The sequence below is a fragment of the Pristis pectinata genome, chromosome 28 (genome assembly GCF_009764475.1).
Source record: "Pristis pectinata isolate sPriPec2 chromosome 28, sPriPec2.1.pri, whole genome shotgun sequence".
NCBI lineage: Eukaryota > Metazoa > Chordata > Chondrichthyes > Rhinopristiformes > Pristidae > Pristis > Pristis pectinata.
In genome coordinates this window covers 12,240,408-12,263,345 of record NC_067432.1, presented here as the reverse complement: position 1 = coordinate 12,263,345, position 22,938 = coordinate 12,240,408, and the positions used below count along the sequence as shown (strand labels likewise).

General features: G+C 41.0%; 1 protein-coding gene across 1 annotated transcript in view; it reads left to right on the top strand.

The window, feature by feature from the left end:
• The window catches only part of LOC127583883 (cytosolic carboxypeptidase 4), a 148,043-nt gene that overhangs the window by 109,857 nt on the left and 15,248 nt on the right, over positions 1 to 22,938 (top strand). The window contains 1 exon segment of the mRNA XM_052040273.1: positions 3,261 to 3,430. Coding sequence (XP_051896233.1) covers positions 3,261 to 3,430 — 170 coding nt within the window.

The following is a 22,938-nucleotide window of genomic DNA, read 5'->3' as shown; positions in this document are numbered from 1 at the left end:
GTCCTTTGGTTTAGATCTGACTGTGAGCCTGAAAAATGTAGTATTGTTAATGCCTGTTCCTTATCAGATAACCAAAGTCTTCATTTAACTATAGTTGGAACCTGTATCCCTAATGAGAAAGAATAGCAGTTTAAGTTGGTTTACATACTATCTGAAATATGTGATTGAATAAAACAGAACTGGTCATCTCCAGCATGCTGCATTCCGGCAGAACAGGGAAGTAGTCATCGGCATTTTGCTGAACAATTGCTCAATTGTAGCCCAAGCTTCCATTTACAATTGACAGGCAACATTGGAGGTAATAGAGCTGTGTGTTTTCAATCCATTAATGGATAGTTGTTTCATTTTCACATTTCATTTCTTTTACCAACTGTCAAAGCAAAAGTTCGTGGACAACGATGTCATTACCCACCAGTTTTATGGACCAGCAAGCTAAAAGGTCATTTTATTGGGTATGGCATCACAGTTGGTTAAGTTACTGGACAAACAGCCAAAGACATGAGTTCAAATACCACAGCTGCAGCTGAGTAATCTAAATTCAAGTAAATAAATAAATTGGGAATATAATCGGAAAACTAATCTCAATAAAGGTAACCATGAAAATATAAGAGTATGTAAAAACCTACTTAATGCCATAGTGTCCTTACCTAGTCAGACCCATATGTAACTCCAGACTCAACAATGTGGTTGATTCTTAATGAAGGATGAACAGTAAATGACAGAATTACCAGTGATGTCCTCATCCTATTTACAAAAAGAAACAAATTGTTGCCTTAAGACAAAGGGGAACACAGCTCTGGAAAAGGAGATGTAGGATTCAAAAGTGCCAGTGGAAAATCTAGGCAAATACATAGGAAGTATCAACAGTTTGTTAGGAAGCACAATGATCCAGGAGAAAACATTAGCCTAGAATGTATTCACCCTTGTATGTATGCTGTGTATTATGCTAACGCAAAATTGTGTGTCCCCACCCAAAAAAGTAATGAAATACACTCTTTAATAATTGTTAGCACATTTTCCCCCGTTTTTGCTTCACTGAAATGCATCCTGTGTGATTCCTTATACCAGTTGCCTGTGGAGATTGCAGCTGCTGTGTCAGTACCATCAGGAATCGTAAGAAGCATGTCAGGATCTTAAAATACACTTTCCATTGCAACCATAGCAACTGCACAAAAGGAGAGCAGGAAAACAACAGGACAGGGGAGGAGACATGTGTCTTCAAAGTGTCTGGCCACACTCCCCAATGTGCCTCTTGCACTTTGAGACATGGGGTCATAATGCTGTTACATATCACATGAAGGATCCACACAATGAAAAGCAGGTGCTGATGAGTGTCCACTGCAGCACTGAATCCTAGATGCTCACACACAGAACTAACCAAGTAGGTCAATGATCAGTCAGGCAGGGAGCAAATCATCATCAGAGATACTTCAATTTTATATAGTTGATATCTTGGGGAGGGGTTCCTCAATTAACAGTGTCAAAAACGCAGGTCATAGGTTGCACATTTTTGCACTAATTTCAAGTGTTAATGACGAAATGAGTAAACATTGACATAATTCCTGTGCACAAACAATGCTGGGGAAATGTCACTCATGCAAAGATGAATTGTGCATGGAAGTGCCTGGTCTAATTTCTTAATTGGCAGAACTTCAACTGGAAACCATGTTCAAACAGGAGTAAAATGATTTTCATGCACATTTTGTGCATAAAAAAATGGGCGCAATGGATCCAAGTTTTAGGAATCATTCAGTAAGTTTTTTTTATCTCTGTGATTTGCCGGCCCATTGCTTCTTTGTATCTTGTATTCAGACATAGGAATTAAATTTAAACATAAAAGTCTTGTGAAATTTTCCATTTTGCTGCTTTTTATTAGAAGGAGCACTGAATGAAGAGTAAATACATTAACAGATCTATAAAGGGATGCAGTGGCCTGGTGGAAAGCATTCACGGAACTGTCAGTGCAATACAGAACAGTAAAAGGTAGTGACAGATCTTTAAAAGTAAATAGAAAATGAGAAGACAGTAAGAACAGAACAGTAGAAAACATTAATGAACCTCATTAACAATGTCAATGGTTGGGACGTTTCTGAATATTCACACCATTCCAAACATAGGTTCAAGAAAATGAACAAAAGGAGTCGTAGAGCTTTACAACACAGATACAGGCCCTTCGGCCCAACTTGTTTGTGCCAACCAAGTTACCTAACTGAGCTAGTCTTACTTGCCTGTGTTTGCTTCATATCCCTCTAAACCTTTCTTATCCATGTAACTGTCTAAATGCCTTTTAAATGTTGTAAGTGTGCCCACCTCTACCACTCCCTCTGGCAGCTTGTTCCATATACACACCACCCTTTGTGTTGAAAAAGTTGCCCCTCAGTCACTAAGCAGAAGCAGAAATAATTCTGTATTTTCAGCTCATGCAAGTAGGATTAATAACAATAATGAATGACAGTCCTTGTGCCCAAAATTTGCCACACATTTCCTTCACTCAAGGAGACATTGGGCCAGATTGGGCTCTCAGGTGGCCAACAGTTCTGTGTCTTCAACGTCTGTCAATCTGAATTTACAGATGGCTGAAAGGTACTGAGCTGAGGGAGCTGGATGCACTTCACATCTGGCCCCTCAGCTTATTGCCAGCTGTGACTGGTGTACAAGTAACAGCCACATTCTTTGAATGGGATGTCAACTTCCATTAAAAAGGTCAATTTATTTATTTTTCTATATTTTGCCTTTTATTTGATTTTAACCAATTTGCATTGGATTAAAGTTTAATTGATTTTTTAAAATTTTCTTTTCAATAATTTTCTAGATAATTTTTATGACTTTTAATATTCATTTAAGTTGTTTTTTAGTGTCTGAACATCAGAGATATTTAAAAGCAGTAAAAATGTCTTTGACAGCAGGAGGGTGCTGGGGCTGAGCTTCAGCTCCCTGGGTCCTGAGACCTGGTTATCACACTCTCAGCATGTTGCATCTCGAGTAAGAGCTGGGAAGGGGAGAGTCCCAGTACAGTGGATTTCATGAGGGCCACTATGTGTAAGTGAAACTGTGAGCTTAGCATGGGGGCAGGGAGTGCTGGAGGCGTATCCATTGTATAGAAGCCTCCTTGAGAACAAGTGATGAATGGGTGTCATTTTACTAGTCCAACCTATGGGACCACCAGTCCTTACTAATGAATGTATGAGGCAGTGATGAATCCATGAAACCAGGCGATAAAAATCCAAGAGAGTAATTGAAAAATCATCTGTCCTGAACAGGGTCTCCAGATCAGAACCAGAGAGCTAGAAGAAATAGGAGCCAAGTTCTGTACAGCGCTTCTGAAGCTTAAGAAAGATGCGTTGTCATGTAGTGCACAGCTGACATTCCAAGATGCTGCCCTACTTGATTTGGACAATGAACTCCACAATGATAAAAACATGTCACACAGGTAAGCTGAGGCTGCTGGTTTGTTAGTTGGATTAAGTTCAAGTTAACTAAGTTCAAATTTATTTCATGGCATACATATCCAGGGTATAAGTGCCATGAAAATTAGCTTTTTGCAGCAGCAGCACAGTACATTACAAACATGACAAACGTAAATCACATAAACTTAAATTAACATAAATTATACATAACTTACATGGCAAAATAAACAAGAATGAACACAACAACATCAGTGCAAGTTGAGGAAGATATAGTCCGAGGTAGGGTTAGGGTTTTTCAGGTGGGTTCAAGAACCTCATGGCAGTGGGGAAGAAGCTATTGTTTAACCTTGAGGAGTGGGTCTTCAGACTCCTGTACCTCCTGCCTGATGGCAGCAATGAGAAGAGGGCATGGCCCATTTAGTGGGGGTCTTTAATGATGAATGTCACCTTCTTGAGACATCACCGTTTGTAGATGTCCTTGCTGGTGGCGAGAGTTGTACCCATGATGAGGCTGGCTGAGTCCACCACTCTCTGTAGCCTCTTACATTCCTGTGCATTGGAGTTCCCATACCAGACCATGTTGCAACCATTCAGAATGCTTTCCACTGTACATCTGTAGAAGTTTGTCAGAGTCTTCAATGATATGCCGAATCTCCTCAAAGTTCTAAGTAAGTAGAGATGCTGGCACGCCTTCTTCAAGGTTGCATCTATGTGCTGGGCCCAGGATAGACCCTAGAATGATTTACTAGTCATTAGTGATTAGTGATAACTGATAGTACATATTCAGTTATTGAGAAAACTAACCAAGACCCCAGCAAGACTGGATAAAGTGGGATAGGAAATGATATATAGCAGTGGGCAGTAAGTGGACACAGCCATATCCAGAGTTTTGGGTTTTATAGGAGGTCCACCATTGTGGGAAAGGATGATGTGAAATGGTGCAGAGCCTGGGAGGATGAAAGCCCCAAGCTCCATCAGCCCTCTTCCAATGCACACAAGTAGTAATTTATAATCTGTGTCATGTTGAATAGGTCCTCTCACGCAAGACATATTATGGAGGCAATCTCCTTCACAATGACAAGATCAGCTCTCAGTGTACACACCGAAGGCATCAGTAATGCACAGCATGATAGAACCAGCTCTTCAAACTTGTGATGGGATTTGTCACCTGCAGTAGGTTGAAACCAAACCTCTTCCACACAGTATACAATCAATAATTTGTATATCCAAATCAGTCTATCCCTATACAATCATGGAGATGCAAGATGGACACAATGTCGGAATCTGGAACAACAAACAGAATGCTGGAGGAGTTCAGAGGGTCGAGCAGCAACTGTAGAGGGGAATTGACAGTTGATGTTTTGGGTCGAGGCCCTTCATCTGGAGCCCCGTTTCTTGACCTGAAATGTCGACTGTCCATTTTCCTCTACAGATGCTGCTTGACCCGCTGAGTTCCTCCAGCATTTTATTTGTTGCTCCTGTACAATCACGTCAACCGTTATGTTGGCCACTAGCTGCATTGTGCCTAATTCGGATGTGGCTAATTACATTTAAAAAAAAATAAAAGTGGAGTAATAGATGGCTTTGTCGGGCTCTTGATTTAACATGCATGTCCACTTTAACCTAATTGTGTGTTTATTGTAATACAGTAATGGTAGATGGTGGAAGTATTTATTCTTTGATTGCTCTGTGTGCTTTTTATCTCCTTTGATACTGGTTATTAGCCATTTGCTTAAGTGATGTGTAGTTCAGTTGAAAATGCTGGACATCCCCTCCATAGGACTAGTATCAGACCAACCACTCAGAATAACCATTCAAGGCCAGCAAAGACAAATGACCCAGTCATTAGAGAGAAGCAACAACTGGTCATTGTGATAAAGGACAAGTAGCACCCAACTGTGCTCTGGATGAGTGTGAGGCCTGGGTCTGTTACTTCTCATTGTGCAAATCAACATTCTCGGTCACAAAGCAACTGTCAGATGAAAACCAAGAAACAGCACCAAGTTGCGCAGTGTCTAATTGATTCACAGTGACATAAAACGGTGCATAGTGGTGAAGTACAGTTCCACCAGAATTGGTGCATTTGGCTAAAACCTACAGCTGGTCAGCAATTTTGATTGGATGTTTTTATACAATGAAGTGAGCAGCCTATACTGACTGACTCAGCTATCTCCTACACACAATGAAATTAGCATCCAATGATTATGTGACAGTGATTAGATTGTGTACAGGAAAGTGCAGTGAGCTGATGATACGCTACAGTTAGTTTCTGATGAAGAGAATTTTGTTAACATGGCTCTTGATGCTATTGACGATGTTGCTGCACTGTTTTACATGTCACTGTGTTTATAACCTGCATGTAGAGATGGAGAAGTGGAAACATTGATTAATCTCTACCCATCTGAATCAACATGGCAAGTGGTATCACAATGCAATTTAAATAGAACAAATCTCATCTAAACAGAAGCATCACACTGACTTCAGTAGTACGTTAGGGAAGCAGAAAAGAAGCATTCTGTGATGGCATTTGAGATTTTATTTAATTGTTCACAGGCTGTGGGTGCTGCTGGTCAGGTCAGTATTTACTGCCCATTCTAAGTTTCCCCTGAACTCAGTGACTTACTAAATCATTTTACCGAACAGTTAAGAGTCAATTCTATTGCTTTGGGTCTGGAGTTGCAGGTTGGCTGCTGAGGGATGGCAGTTTCACTTCCCTGAAGGATAATAATGAATCAAGTGGGTTTTTACAATCATAAGAACAAAGTGCTGGAAACACTCAACAAGTCAGGCAGCATTGGTAGAAAAAGAAACAGAGTTAATGTTTCAGGTCTTGGACCCTTCATCAGAACTGGGAAAGATGGATAAAAGTAGTGATCTTAAGTTGAAGAGAAGGTCACGGGAGGATGGATAGGATAAAGAGGGTGAGACCAGGTCAAATGGATGAGTGAGGCAGTTAGGTTGTGATTGTCCTTCTTCGTCTGTCTTGGATGCAGCTAATGACAGGGCTGTGGGACATGCCTAGCAGGTCAGGTTGTACTAATGGAGAAAGAAAATCTGAACCAAGAAAGAACAAGTCATCTAAAGTTGGAGAATGTAGTATCAAGTCTCTGAAGGTTGCATAGTTGCTGGCTGGGAAGTTAATTGGCCACTATAAATTGCTTCTAGTGCGTAGGTAAGTGGTAGAGCCACGGGGGTGGGGGTGGGGGGGGGGGCTTTGACGGGAGTGTGGGGAGAATAAAATGGGATTGGAATAGGATTAATGTAAATGGGTGCTTGATGGAAGATAAGTTGTTGTTCTTCAAGCTTGCACTGGGCCTTGTTGTGAAAGTGCAGGCAGCCACAGACAGGAAGGTTGGAGTGGGATGGAGAATTAAAGTTGCAGGCAGTCAGAAATTCAGTGTCACTCTTGCAGACTCAGCCTAGATACTCCACAAAATGATCAACCAAACTGCGTTTGCTTTCTCCAATATGGGGGTGGCCAATAATCCTGTTTTTTTTTACAATAGTTCCGATCACCAACACCAGAATGCTGGTTTTCTATCCCAGTCTGACAGAATTTAATCGGATTGCAATTCTCCAGCTTCCATGGTGGTGTTGTGAATGTAATCAGGAATTTGGGATTGGCTCCTTGCTGGAATTTGTTGCCCATGGTAGAGGTGGGACGAATGGCAAGAGAGTTATTGCCACAGTCTGGTGGAATATGTTTTACAGGAGTACCAGTGAGACACAGTTATAAGATATCTTTATCAGTCAAATGTACATCGAAACACACAGTGAAATACATCTTTTGTGTAGAGTGTTCTGGGGGGGCAGCCCGCAAGTGTCGTCACGCTTCCGGCACCAACATATCATGCCCACAACTTCCTAACCTGTACGTCTTTGGAATGTGGGAGGAAACCAGAGCACCCGGAGGAAACCCACGCAGACATGGGGAGAACACACAAACTCCTTACAGACAGCGGCCGGAATTGAACCCGGGTCGTTGGCTCTGTAAAGCGTTACGCTAACCGCTATGCTGCTGTGCCTGCCATCTAATGACAGAACATGATTAAGGGGCTTGAGCTTGATCATTCAGTAGGTGACACAGGAGACAGCAGATGCTGGAATTTATCCCCCTGTAGAAGATGTGCAGGAAGTAACAACATCACTTTGGAAATAAGGTCAGCCTCTTTTCCCTTGAGCTGTGTTTGGCAAGCATCCTAAGTTGTTGCCAAGGATAGTGAGTCTTGATTTTTGAGCTCATTGTCCCAAAGTCATAGGATCCGAAAAAGGCTGAGGACAATTTTGCAGAATGTTATGCAGCCATACAGAATGGAAACAGGCCCATTAGCCCCTCAAGTCAGAACCGACCATCACCCACCCATTTACATTAATCCTATACTGATCCCATTTTATTCTCCTCACATTCCCATCAAAGCCCACCAGGTTCCATCACGCACTTACACACCAAGGACAATTTACAGTAACCAATTAACCTACCAACCTGGAGATCCTTGGGATTAGAGAGGAACCCGGAGCTCCTGGAGGAAACCCATGCTGTCACAGGGAGAAGGTACAAACTCCATACAGACAGCACCCAAGGTCAGGATTGAACCTGGATCACTGGAGCCATGAAACAGTGGCTCTAGTAGCTGCACTTACAGTTGCGGACGTCAGAAAGCGTAGTTTTTTTGCATCCCTTTTGCAAAATTTTGCAGATTTCTTTCTGGAAGCTGCTTGCTTTCAACTTCCAGAGACCAACGTTAAGCTCTCCAGATAATGACCAGTACTGTTCCTGAAGCACTGGCCTGAGCTTCCTCCCCTGATTCTAAATATAAGTGCTGCTGTTGCTTGGGCCTACACTGTGGCAACATCAGGCCTTTTGTAAGAAATACAGGAAGGTCAAGTCAAGCTTTGTGCCCTTTGTATGTGCTCTACTGACTTTCACAGGCGATGATGGGGCCATTGGGAAGAATAAGGGGTGAGTAACATGCAGGCTGATGGGGGGGGGGGGGCGGTGGGATTAGGGAGAGAGATTGGCCTGTAAAATGAAAAAACATTTTCTCAGATTTCCTAAATTTCAGTGTCTGAACATTCAAGTAACAGACTTAGCTTATATTGATTCAATCCTTGTTGATTTGGACAACAAGGCTGTCACAACTGTTTATCATGGTTTCATTATAGTTATGTTGCTGTGGTAGCTTTTTGTCCAGCTTTAAACAAGAAAATGGACAATGAAATAGTGTAGGGTATATGCTCTCAGCAAGTTCCTGTCTCCTTGCAATTATAAATTACTCAAAAAAAATCTCCATGTGTTTTGAGCTCAGGACTGTTCCCTTGGATCCCAAAAGCAGCCAGCTCCCACCTTTATTCAAGCCCCCACACCATTTCCCATGTCCACCCCAAAATTCCCACTCCCATTCCAAGTTCCTGCTCCCACCCCAATTCTTGATTCCACCCTGATTCCTGCTTCAGCAGATCCATTATTATTGTGACTATTGCCTCCATCAGTGGAATGATTTGAATCATTCATCGAGGCTGCCAATTAAAACTGCTTCCACCATGACACCTTTACTCTGGGCTCTCCACATAGCAAACCTGACGCGAGTTAAACTCACACCAGTGGACTTGGCGGAAGTGCGTCAATACACAGATTGTACTGAATTCTTTTGGATTAATTCTATAAAGTGACAATACTTATTAAAGTGTAGGAAATTGTATATTAGTACTGCAGTCTAGTGGGAAGAAATTCCCTTCATGCTCCTAGAGGGAGTCTCACCCACTGAGAGCATATCTAAAGACATTTTGGCATGCATAGCTTTAAGATATTTGATATCCACTCTCAGGCTGAAGTATCTTATCAAATTACCACTGATGTATTCAAAAATTAGGCAACATCTATCTGCTGACAGCATGACTTAGAGTGTGCAGACCCTAGAGAAATGTGTCTCAGATATGCGTCTTCACCATGCTGAGAGTCTAAGATACTTCTTCAATACATCACATACTGCATATTAAGCTAAACTCCATGCAGCCAATGGGCTTTAAGTCAAAAGCAATGACTGTGTCTGACCCTGTATTGTAGTGGGGACTTGTTGGATGGTGCAATATCCTGAAGTGTCTGCTTCTGTTGCCTTTTTCTGCTCTTTCATTTCCCTTGTGCCAATACTTTATTAAAAGGGAAAAGAGAAAGCTCGTAAAAATTTTAAAGGAATTTCTGAAATGTGGATTCTTCTGATGGTTTATATAATATGATAAACATTTTTGTTTGAATCTGTCATCATTAATACATAAGGATGTTTCTGCATTAATAATAATGTGGCAATAATCGCCGGAGTAGTGAATCATGTTAGGCGAGGTGGATTCAACCCCATTGGGTAGCTTACAACCCAATGGTATGAACAATGTATGTTCCAATTTCACACTCCTGGTTCTCTCTTACCACACTTTGACCTGTCCATCTAAGTTTCTTCTCCCTTTTCCATCTGCTTCCCTCTCTCCCTTCCCCACCTGGTTCCACCTGCCCATCATCCCCCTCTCCTCATCTGGTTCCACCTATCAGCCTCTGCCTCACCCCTCCGTCTTAGTGCTACATACTGGCAGCCTTTCCTCTTCCCTCTCAGTCCTGTCGCAAGATCTCGACCTGGAATCTTAACTTACAGCTTTGGCCTCCACAGATGCTGCTTAACCCTCTGAGTTCTTACAGTGTTCTGATTTTTGTTCCAGCAATCAGATTCAGATTAGCTTATTGTTTTATACACCAGGGTGCAATGAAATTCCTTGCTCATGTGAAAATCACAGAGTAAGCAGTATATATAGTAATAAAAAATACAACAATAAATACAGCAACGTGCACAAAACAACGGAATGGTGCAAAGATTGTTGTGCAATCTGAAATGGTGCAAGCAGAAGTGCTATTATGACAATAACGGAATAACTGAGAGAGGTAGAATTAAGAGCCCGAGGATGTGGCAGCACCATTGGAAAGGGAATGCGAATGAGCTGATTGGTTCAGAAGTCTGATAGCAGTGGGGAAGAAGCTCTTAAGTCTGGTCGTCTGGGCTTTCAAGCTTCTGTATCTTCTCCAAGAAGATAGGTGAGAGAAAAGGGAATGGCCTGGGTGGCAGGCATCTTTGACGATTCTATTAGCCTTCCTGATGCACCATACCATCAAGATGAACTGGATGGAAGGAAGTGACAAGTCTGTGATGGACTGGGCAGTGTTTACCACTCTCTGCAGGTTCCATTGGTCAAGAGCAGAACAGAGCAGATGTCATACCAGGCTGAGATGCAACCTGTCAGGGTCATTTCTATGAGGCATCTGGGGAAGTTCAAGGGAATCCTCATGGACAAGCCAAATCTTTTCAGATACCTAAGAAAGTTCATACGCTGATCCACTTTCTTAATCACCACATCAGTGTGGAGGGACCAGGAGAGTTTGCTGGTGATATGGATGCTAAAGAACTTGAAGCTGTTAATCATCTCTACAGAAGCTTAGTTGATGAGGACAGGGTTGTGTTCACGCCCCTATTTCCTAGGTCAACAGCCAGCTCTTTCATCTTGCCAACACTACGGGCTAGGTTGTTGTTCTGACACCATGACATGAAGCTCATGATCTCTTTCCTGTACTCCTTCTCATTGTTGTTGTTGATCCGGCCTATAGTAGTAGTACCGTCGGCGAACTTAAAGATTGAGTTGGCGCTATGTAGCTGCACAGTCATGGGGATACAGGGAATCGAGCAGGGAACTGAGCACACAATACTGGGGAGCGCTAGTGTCGAAGGTTAGGGTGGATGAAATATTACGACCAATTCTAACCGACTGAGGTCATGAAATCTGTGGTACATTTGAGAGGAATCGATGCAGGCTGGAGTCTAACCTCTGGTCCCAAGGGAAAGAAGCACGCCACATCTGGGCTCAACCAGGATACATTTGGAGACTTTGATCCTAATGAACATCACTGGTGTATATGCTCTCAGACCAACAATAGAATAAGTAACAAATTCCACCATCTGATTTACTGTTGGAAGCTATCATTTTGGTGTTAACTTTGTGTAGGTATGCAAAACTAAGTACACGTAACCATACCTGTGTGAAGCTGAATTACCGGCTGTCCCATAAAATCAGATCCTATGAAGGTAGATGATATCATGCTATTGGACATTTCTTACATCACAGCACTGACTATATTTCTGTGCACTTCATTGGCTGGAAGGTGCTCGAGGTCATCCTCAGGTTCTATGTGAATGCCAATTTTTCCTTTCCTTTCTTGTAATCATTTAGCATTTACTTAAAACACATCTAGTTATAGGTGGAGCAGATTACTTTGAAGAAATCAATGTCATAGCTCCATTCTGACTCCAAGCATGAGGAGCTTTATTTCTGAAGTTAGCAGCTGTTGTTTAAGAACACTTGATCTGATACAGTCAAAAAGAAGTTTTAGTTATTCTAGTGTTTTATACTGTATACTAAGCTCTTTGATACTGTAATTTATTTCTCTGCTTCTTCTTTACCAATGGAGTTTTAGAATTATACTGCCTGCTATTTCTATTGTGCAGGTAATCCCAGCTGTGCCATCTATTACCTCATTGATCACCTACACTGGCAGGAGATAAATGATATCAAAGCCATTTGCATGCAGTGAGTTGCAGATGGATAGGACCGGGGTTCATTAATCAGCTCCAGGCTGTTTGAGGTGTGATCAATTTACGGGGTGTGATTGATTTATCTGACACCTTGGTGGAGTCGTGGTAATGCCAACATCTGTCTCAAACGCCGTCTTAAAGGAACAGTAGTTGTATGTTCCTGAAAGACTCGCTCTTAAAGGGACTGACTCATTTTAATTCATGACGGCTGTGTTAGCTTTACATAAGCACATAAAAATTAGATGCAAGAGAAGACTATTTGACCCCTCACACCTCCTCTATCATTGAGTAAGATCATGGCTGATCTTTTGTCTTACTTTCCTACACTAATCCCATCTCCCCTTATGTCTTTATCACCCAAAAGCTATTCATCTCTGTCTTGAATAGACTTAGTGACTGAGATTTCATTGACTTCTTAGTAGAGAAATACCAAAGATTCACTAACCTTTGAGTGAAATAATTTGTTCTCATCTTAGTCATGAATGATCAAGTCTGTATTCTGAAACTGTGACTCTTAGTTGTAGACACCCCCTGTGTGGGGTAACATTATCCCCAAATATAGCCTGTCAAGTCCTCAAAACATTCTGTATATTTCATTAAGATCATCTCTCATTCTTCTAAAGTCCAGAGAGTATATGCCCAGTTTGCTCAATCTCTCCTCATAGGATTCTAGCTCGGAAGCACATTCCAGGCAGGGAGTGCTCTTGGAAACTGAGAAGAACAAGTTTCTTGAACATCATGTGGTGTTTAATTACAGCATTCCCCTGTTTAGTATCTTCTGTTCATTTTGTACTAAGAGACACGTTGTTTGACGTGTTAGAGATATGTTGGATGAGAATGGGTAAATCCAGTGTCAAAGTCCTGATCGAGTAATTGCAAATTGGCAATTTCTTTGGTAATTAGTTTATTATTGTCACATGTACCAAGGTACAGTGAAAAACATTGTTTTGCATGCCATCCATACAGATCATTTCACAACAGTACTTCGAGGTAGTACAAGGAGAAAGCAACAACAGAGTGCAGAGTATAGTGTTACAGTCACAGAGAAAGTGCAGTGCAGGCAGACAATAAGTGCAAGCACTATGACGAGATGGATTGTGAGGTCAAGAGTCCATTTTATCATATAAGAGGTCCGTTTGATAATCTTATAACAGCGGGATTATGAAGTGGGATGGGTCCTGATTGCAGGAGGCATCCTGATCCCAGGAATAGATTGGGCCAGCTGTTTATTGTGTGGAATGAAGGGGTTGTGGGGAGTAGCAGATGGTGGTTGGAGAGTCTGATGATGTTGGGAGAAGCAAATGGTTATTATGGGGCGATGTGGTTGGAATAAGGACGGAGACAAGTGGCAGGTGGGAAAGGTGGGGTTGTTATTGGGTAGTCTGTTGAACCCACTCCTGTTCCTACAACATTGTGTAGAGGCACTAACCATGTGGAAGTAACCCATCTATCACCTGTTGGGTTTCCTGAGGCCTCTGAATCTTAGCTGAGACAAAATGATAGAATGACATACTGAGAGCAGACTCCTGATATTCTTTAAATGATGAACTCGACTCCCATGAGTGGATTGGTCATCTGTATCTTGTCCTGGCTCTGTTAAAACTAAAACTGAGCCTGAAAACTGTGACTACTTGGTGGAACCTCCCCAGTCCCATTGACAGTGTATTCCAAAAAAAAGTGTAGCTGTGCTGGAGTGGGTTGATGTTACTGGGTAGCTTGTTGGAATGTAGCTGTTGTTGAGGTGCCATCTTGCTTTGGCTCATGGGTGATGTCAACAAGTTTGTCTTCCCTTTCGCACTAGGACAGAATAGAAAGTAAACTAGATACCTCGTCCCAAAATACAGAAAACCTTCCACTGTGAATTACTGGAACCGATTTAAACAAGCTATAACTGGCTAAACCTGTTGGAAATCCTACTAAGTAAGCACAGATTGCATTAAGTTCTCAGGTGAGGGATGATTTGCATAATTACTCCCAGTAGGAGGTGTAGTCTCAAATTGGGTAGAGTTTAACTTTATGTGAGAGTTTAAAACAGGTGAGAGTGCATTGGGAGCCTTATCTACAGCTTGCCTGATTTTGAACATTATCACCATGAGGCTGTGCATGACGATGAGTGGAAGGATAGCATCATAATTATGTTGCCAGGTGAGTAATCAAAAGGCCGGAAATAGTAGATCTGAGTTCAAGTCCCACCATCGTAGCAGAGGAATTTAAATTAATTTAAACTGGAATTAGTAATTGTAACCATAAAACCACCAGAGCTCAGTTAAAAACTCATTCTGTTGACTAATGCCCTTTAGAAAAGCAAATCAAATGTCCTTCAAGTGGTTTGGTCTACATGTGGCTTTGCCCACATCCATGTGGATGTCCCATAACTGCCCTCTGAAGAGGTCTAGAGTTTAGGGGTAATTAAGACTAGACAATAAATGCTGGACCATCAGGGTTGCTCGCATCCTATGGAAGAATTAAAAAAGACTATTCCACATCTGTCATGGAAGGTTGTAAATGGGAAAATCCTACTCATCCACAGACCGACACTCACTGAACTCACTGCATGTTGGATCAGCTAAGGAGAACTCTGTTAAGGTACTTAGTCCTGATGTTTATATCAGTGTTATTTGGATTGATTGTGAACAAAGACAATTGTCAGCCAGTCACAATTTACCTTAACATTCAGCAACCACAGCTACGTTTTATTTAAACAAACACCCAATGGAACAGTTAGAATTTTACAATGAGCTAGACTATATGTTCTAATGACAGTACGTGCCTCCTAAATAATAATTTTATATATATATATATATATATATATATATATATATAAAAGTAATTATATATTATAATAATAAAGAATATTATTACTTTATAGATTTATATATTTTAATTAATTTATTTGCGTATGTAAGAAGCATGGATGCACAATCTTATTATTCCAACTAGTTTTCAGAGATAGGAATGATGACAAGGAAAGTTCCGATTTAATAATTTTTGTTGTGAGCATGTAATTCTCAGTGACGGCAGAACAAATATGAAGCCTCAAGAGTGTAAGAATTAATGGAATCGTGTGGAAGCTCCACAGGGTTCTCTGCCATATGTGAAACTGTGCTGAGTTTCTGTAAAAGATTAAGATAAGCATACCCCCATGCAGTTCTTCCTGGGGAACATTTAACAAGTTCCCTCTACTTCCTCGAACAACCCACATCATCTCAGACGTTTGAGACAAGTCATTGGGGCATTGGAGGCAAGTCCCCAGGGTATTTATGACCACATAGAGCTTATGATACAAGTCCCAGAAGAGTTTGAGGCAAACCCTGAACAAACTTATAACGTGGGAATATAAGTTTTTGTGATGTCTGCTATAAGTGTCTTAATCCAATTTTCAAATTCCCTACCATTTGCAAGCAATAGTTTAAAATGCAAGTATACCATTATCAGTTTCAAGCAATATTTAACAGACATAGGTAGCAACAGTGCAGCCTAAATATTATACATCTTTGATGAGGAGAGTAAAATTGATCAATATTACTCTAATCAATAGTACTGGGACCGCAAATCATCCTGCGAGCTCTGCCTCCCTAAGATGTGTGGTATATACGAGAGGAAGTGTATCTTAAGAACTGAATGTACCATGTAGTATGATTCTGATACCTTGTTGCAACAGCCAATATTGTTAGGTGGGAGATGGTTGCCTTCAACAAATAATGCTTTGTCAGTAGCTCTATCTTTGTTATTTACCTTATTAAACAGCAGCATCAAAGGTCCCTACAGGATATTACAGAACAGATCAAAGGTTCCTACAGAATATTACAGATATTGCACGACCTTTGGGTTTCCTTATACTGCATCTCTTGCACAATTATGCACTGATTAGAGCCCTCCACTGTACATCCCTCTTTACTCACCTCAACTTGCTGGAGTTGCAGTTATCAGTTAGAAACACCCGATGAGCCCTTGTAGTTCTGATTGTCCTAAAGCAGTTTAAGTACTTTTTCCAAATCATCCCCTAGATGGGTGCTATGTTCAAAGTCCATTCGTAGACCAGTACTGTGCTCAAAGAATACCCCTGTTTGGGTACTCTGCTAAAGCCATTCCTGGACAGATACTGTGTTGAAAGTCCATCTCTAAAAATGTACTGTGATCAAGTCCATATTCAGATGGTGTTGTGTCAAATCCATGCCTCAATAGGGACTGTGTATAAAGTCCATCCCTGGATGGTAATGTGCACAAAGTCCATCTCTAAATCTGTACTGTGAATAAAGTCCATACCAAGATGATACTGTGTTAAGTCCATCCCCAGACAGGTTCTGTGCACAAAGTCCATCCCACGATGGGTACTGTCCATGATGTCCCCTTCCACACAGGTACGTGCTCAATATACATCCCCAAATGGTTACTCTGCTCAAAGTCCATTCTACACTGGTACTGAGTTCAAAGTCTTTTGATAGACATATATTATACTAAAATGTTATAATTTAAAAAAAGCAGATGCTGGAATTCTATAATAAAAACGTAAAATGCTGGAAATACTCAGCAGGTCAGGTTGGATCTTCAGGTCAGGTCAGGTGGTCAGTCTGTGATTTTGGCTAAGTTTGTTAGTTTGTCTTTTTTTTCTCTCTGGGAGTGGAGCACATGTCCTCCTGCTCAGTGTTTCACAACTATGTTCTTTTGTCAATGTTGTTTTGTTTACATTCTCACTCTATAACTGCTCCCATTCACTCATTAACCAGATAACCTTGTTTACAGCTTACGTCCTGGTCACTCCAGTTTCACCCTATCAGAGACACACACACCCCTCCCCACCGCCACTGCAGTTTAACAAGTGTCTTTACTCTCCTTCAAGGGTCTTCAGCCTGGAAGTTTAACTGTGTTTCTTTTCCGACAGACGCAGTCTGACCTGTTGAGTATTTCCAGAATTTTTTGTTTTATTTTAGGTTTACAGAATCTGCAATTCTTTTGATTTTCAACTACTAGTTGGGTTAAAATTTCTACTTTCATGTAATAGCCTCAATGACACTACTTTTCAGCCATTGTCTCCAATATGGTCAGCTTCTGCCTAAAATATAGATGAGCTTTTTTAACAGCAGATCATTCCTATTGTTACTTCTATTAGGATAGCTTGTAAAAACTACCTGAGATGCGAGGAACTTTCTTGCCCGAGGATGCATTCCTTGAGCATGTTTGACCCATTTTTAATGGCAGCATTATTTTGTTTCATATCCATGTAAGTCTTCGTAAATTAGGATTTTTAATTTACAAGTATGACCCAAGAAAGTAGTTTTATTTTCGACTTTTGAATCTTAATCTCCAACCGTTTATGGGCTTATTTAAATCCTTATGTTATTGCCTTTCTAAGGCAATTTAATCTTTTGATCTAAGTTTCATTTGGCTAATATTCTGAAACATGATATAGATAAACAAATTCATAATACACATCCTAGAAGCCTGCAGTGCACTATATTCTCAATAAGCTCTAGACGAAAACATTTTTCGGGACGTTATTTTAACATAACTCTAGCTAAATTTTATTTTCTCTGGACTTCAGTTGTTTCACCTTCATTGCTCACTCAATTACATTCTTTCGAAAACAAAATATTCTTTAATTTAATTTATTCTGGTCATCTACGTTATGGAACAGAAGCAGGCCATTCACCCCATGCTCATATTTATAATCCACTTGAGCTGCCTCCCATCATTCCTCATCTAAATCTATCGGAGTAACTTTCTAAACTCTTCTCCCTCATACACATAGCTCTTGTAAGACTTCCCGTAAATATATCTATACTATGAATGGCAAAGAAGCTGTGTAGCAGTAAACTCCACGTTCTCACCATTGTTCTGTATTCCCGGTTCAGTTTCTTGGTGATGGTTTTACACTGATGGCCTTTGGTGATGTTCTTCCTTACTGTGCATCTACTGTCAAAACCTTTCATCAGTTTAAAGACCTCCATTAGGTCACCTCTCAGCTGCCTTTTCTCTGGAGAAAAGAAGCTCACTCTGCATAATCCTTGAGGGTAGAGGGTAGATGATTCCCTTTATGTGCTTAACTCAATCCTTATTGTTTCATTCAAAGGTTGGTTACACCATGGAACATGCATCAATGCTTTGATTAGAAAGTTTTTGCACTTCTAAGCCACATTATTGATTTCGTGTCAAGCTATTGTCTAGTAACTGAAAATGACTGAGGTATTTTCTACATTTGTATCTTTGCCTTCCAGCTCTACAGGGTACTTTCCAGATGCAGGCATACAAATGAGTATCGGTATGCTAATACCACATCAAACATAACTAAGAATGGCTTGTTTCTGATGTCACTAAGATTATCTCATTAAAAGATCTGAAGGTCTTTGATTATCTTCCTCAACATGGTCTCAATCTCAATGTCTCAGGTCATGGCCAGGCTGTGAAAATATGTTTCTAATTATTTGTATTAGGTAAGTACATAAATATCTTAAAGAGAAAACCATCGTAACTTCAGTTTGTTGGCATTCACCAGAATAGTATTCTTTTACTGAATTAAAATCCCTTGGTGAGCTGTCGCCAGCTGTATGTTCCTCATGGGTGGAATCAACACATGTTTTCCTAAGCATTAAACAAACTGCTGGAGGAACTCAGCAGGTTGAGCAGCATCTGTGGAGCATTGAGAGTTGATATATTGCTTTGCCTCCATAGATGCTGCTTGACCCATTGAGTTCCTCCAGTAGCTTTGATATTCAAGATTCCAGCATCTGCAGTCTCTTGTGTCTACATGTTTTCCTAACTTCTATGGATTAGTTCTTTTCGATCATTATCACCCAAGAAAATTATTTCTATTCTGTGGTGTAATTTTCCTGGTCCTATTGTCTATCCTCAATCACTTCCTCTCATGCAGTTTAGTATGTCCTCATGAGTCCTTGAGGAACGCTTGTTTTCAATCATATTATGATTAATTCTTAGGATACAGCTCAAGTATTCCCAATTTAGTTCTAGTTGCCAACAATTTTTTTGTTCAGTTCACCCAATCTTAGAGTTCTTCTTTGAAAAACCAACCTTATTTTTCTGGAGTCTATTATTTCTAAATTATCCCAAATTCAATTGACACAACTTGCCAATGATCTGTTTTATTTCGACTGAAACTTTCTCCCTTGATACATTACATTTGACAGCAACCACTTAGACTGAAACTGCTTTTTAAAAAAAAATGATTTTTCCCTTAAACTTTATTTTCACAAGTGCTTGAACAGCAGCTCCATATGAATTTATGCTACCAGTTTTCATTCCTGAAATATATCACACTCAAGCTTGGCATGTATGCATTCAAGACAGATATTCTTAATTACTTTTGGAGTTGAGATATATAAAAAATTTAATATAAAGCCCAACCCGCAACCTTCATGGACACTTTGTTTCAAAGGATAATTGAAAGAATTAAAGTTGACTCTTCGAGCTGCAAAGTTATGGTGCAAATTGAAACCATGCTTTGATATTTGATATCTCAGATGTCTCCAGATAAGGCCTTCAGTTCCTAGTGTCATAATTATCTGGCTGCTCCAACACTTTTGCAGCAAAGATTTCTTTGTGAAACCATAAATTCTCATATGGTTCAGAATGTCTATAGCCGTTGGTTAAAAGAAAAGAAAATCTATTGTGTCTTCTTGAGATTCCAGGGTGTTAATATGCCAATTCATTTCCTTTTGTGCAAAAGTGCCCAGCCAAGCAAAGCCATTTAAAATTTAATAATATTCTAAACATGTTCAATTTCAATAATGCAAGAGTTGTTTTGTGAAGACTGAAGCAGCCAATCTTATAATAGAACAGGGCAAAAAGTTCACTAACTGGTTGAAAGGTCTAATTGCTCCAACTTGAAAAGTTGACATGGCACCAGTTATCACCAATAAGAAATCTAAATACCATGGACCTAGAAATCTGAAATAGAGAGGAAGAATGCCTTAAAAACTCAGCTGGTCAGGCAGGACCTGTGGAGGGAGAAACAGAAAGGTCAATGGCTATTATGTATAGAGGCAGGGAAAGGAGATGTGAGGGATAAACACAGAAGCTAAGATTGTGATATGGTAGAAAACAAGAATAATTAATGGACAGTGGAGGATGATAATGGTTCTCCTCCTACATTGATGACTCCTTGACACCAGTCTCCTGCTTCTTGTCTCTTTACCATCCTATTTTGCCTTTGACAGCCATACCCTTTGTCATATAATCACTTCCCCATCTCCTTCTCACCACAGATGATTGATAGTATATTGTTTTGCCCCTAGCCATGGAATTTGTGGACAAATTTGTGGAGAGTTTAAGATTAGCATGTTTATATCATGTTTTTGGAGGGAATTTCCATCATTGCTTGATAGAATTTAAGGCAGAAAATCCTTCAGCCCCTTTATTATGTTATAGTTTAATCAATATTTCACCTACCAAAGAATTGACAGAATAACTCTCATCTAGATGGAGAAATACACAAGATGCTGGAGGAACTCAGCAGGTCAGGCAGCATCTGTGGAGGGAAATGGACAGTCGACATTTCAGGTCGAGACCCTTCATCTAGATTGACCAGAAATTTCGATTGTCCATTTCCCTCCACAGATGCTGCCTGACCTGCTGAGTTCCTCCAGCATTTTGTTTGTTGCTCCAGACTCCAGCATTTGCAGTCTCTAGTGTCTACATCTAGATGGAGTTTACAGTGCAGACCCAATCCCATAGAACAACCTCCAACCCCTGAGGACTTTATAATGTTTGCCTTCTATCCCAAAGAAATTGCAGCAGGAGCCACCTTGAATCCATAGAATTTATAACGACCATCGCCCCTCCTATTTCTAATCCGAGGGCAGTCTAAGATTGAAGCTCTGCATCACTCTAACTCTCTCCACAACACCAGCAGAGCACAAAGAGCAAGAGATAAGCATAACATTCAAAAACCTAATAGCAGAATGCTATTCTTTACATTCTAAATTAAGAAGGATTCGCTTCATGGAAATTATTCATGCTGCCAAATTAAACACTGGTGAATCTGTTTCTTTGTCAGTGCAAATCCCTCAGTTCCATTCTATCTATCTTTCTTGATGCCAGAGCCATTAATCTCTGCACCTGTGCACTGTGGTGATACACAAGCTCTAAACATCTCAGCAACAAACAAGTTTTGTAACATTCTGCACCTACTGTGCTGGTCAGGGACATAGCATCCATTTTATTCAACAATTTCATATTATCAGTGAAAATGGAGTGCCAATGCTTCAAAATTACATGGAGCTTTAAACTATCAGTGTGTGGTGGGCCAACAAATGTTTTATATTGTAACTGCAAGATTCTGCAGCACACAAGACGCAAGTACCTAGCATACAGGACGGGTCTCAAGCTCCCAACAGTGTTTCCTTAGTGAGCTATTAAGAAATACAGATATGTTTGGATCTGGAGTTGGGTGGTATGTGGTGGTGGGGGATGTGGGGAATGTGGGTGTTATAGGGTGGGTTGGAGAGTCGTAAGAGAGAGTAGTCTGGCGGAAGGGAGGGGAAGGGTGTTATTCAGGGATCCAGAGGTATGGGGTGACTTGGGCTGGGGTCGGCTATTGCAACAGCTGCCAGGGATTGGTGGGAGTTTCAGGTCAGACTGGTAGAGGTGTTGGGTCGAGGGTCCAGTCTGGTAATTGATAGGGTGAGATCAGATGAGGAAATCAGTGGGGATGTGGCCCAGGGAGGCTTGAGTAGCTAAAGGGAGAGCCACCAAACCTGGTATTTAACTTGGAGAAGACCAATGAGAATTGGGTTCCCACTACTGGACTCCACCTGCTGGGTCTTGCTCAGGAGGTCTTCTTTAATGGCCAGCACAGAGGCACATGGAGTAGAGCTGCTGCTTCAATCTCCCAGTTACATGGGTTCAGTCCTGATCTCTGGTCTGTGTGGAGTCTGCAAGTGACCCTCTAACCCCATGGTTTCCTCAGGGTGCACAGGATACCTCCCACATCCCAAAGATGTGCAAGTTGGTAAGTTAATTGCCTGCTATGAATTGTCCCTAGCGTGTAGGTGAGTGGTAAAATGGGGGGAGTGGGTGTGAAGTTGATGAGAAGTTGGGGGGCAACAATTGGGATCAGTGTAAGATTATTGTAAATGGTTGGTGATGGTCAGTGTGGACTTGATGGAGTTTCTGTGTTGTATGATTATATGAAGTGACGGTCATAAACATTCTGAAGGTCTGCTTCTGCATTAGTTGCTCATGACATCCCCGGTCACCCATGCCTCGACCAAAATTACGGAAGCAGCTTTTGGCTGTGTGTTGTGCACCAGTAATGACACTGTGAACAACTGTTCTCTCCTGCACATCAGTGTGTCAGAAATACAGTGGACTGGGAAGGAATTTGCTGACTTGGTGAAAGCTGATCCACAATTTTCCTTTGTGATTGTTCTTTTTATTGAAACTGAAGCACGTGCCACACAAGAACATTGCACTTACACATTCCAGTTTAAAGGCAATAATGTTTGTTTAATTTACTGAGGATCCCTCAGGAGCAATAATGAGATATAGCAATGTAACTAGCTTTGGAAAAACCTGTAATTTGTAAGGGTTGCTGGCATCATTGAGCTAAGGTTGTTTTGAGACAAATGTAGGGACAACTTCGATTCAGATCAGTCACTCCATTGTACAGTACCTGGTCAAACCGCTGCCTCACAACGCCAGAGACCCGGGTTCAGTCTTGATCTCTGATGCTGTCTGTGTGCAATGTGAGCATTCTCCCTGTGACGGCATGGATTTCCTCCCACATCCCAAAGACGTGCAGGTTAGTAGGTTAATTGCCCAGTGTAAATTGCTTCTAGTGTGTAGGTGAGTGGTAGGATCTAGGGGGAGTTGATGAGAATGTGGAGAGATTAAAGGAATTAATGTAGGATTAGAGTAAATGCGTGGTTGATGGACAATGCAGAGTTGGTGGG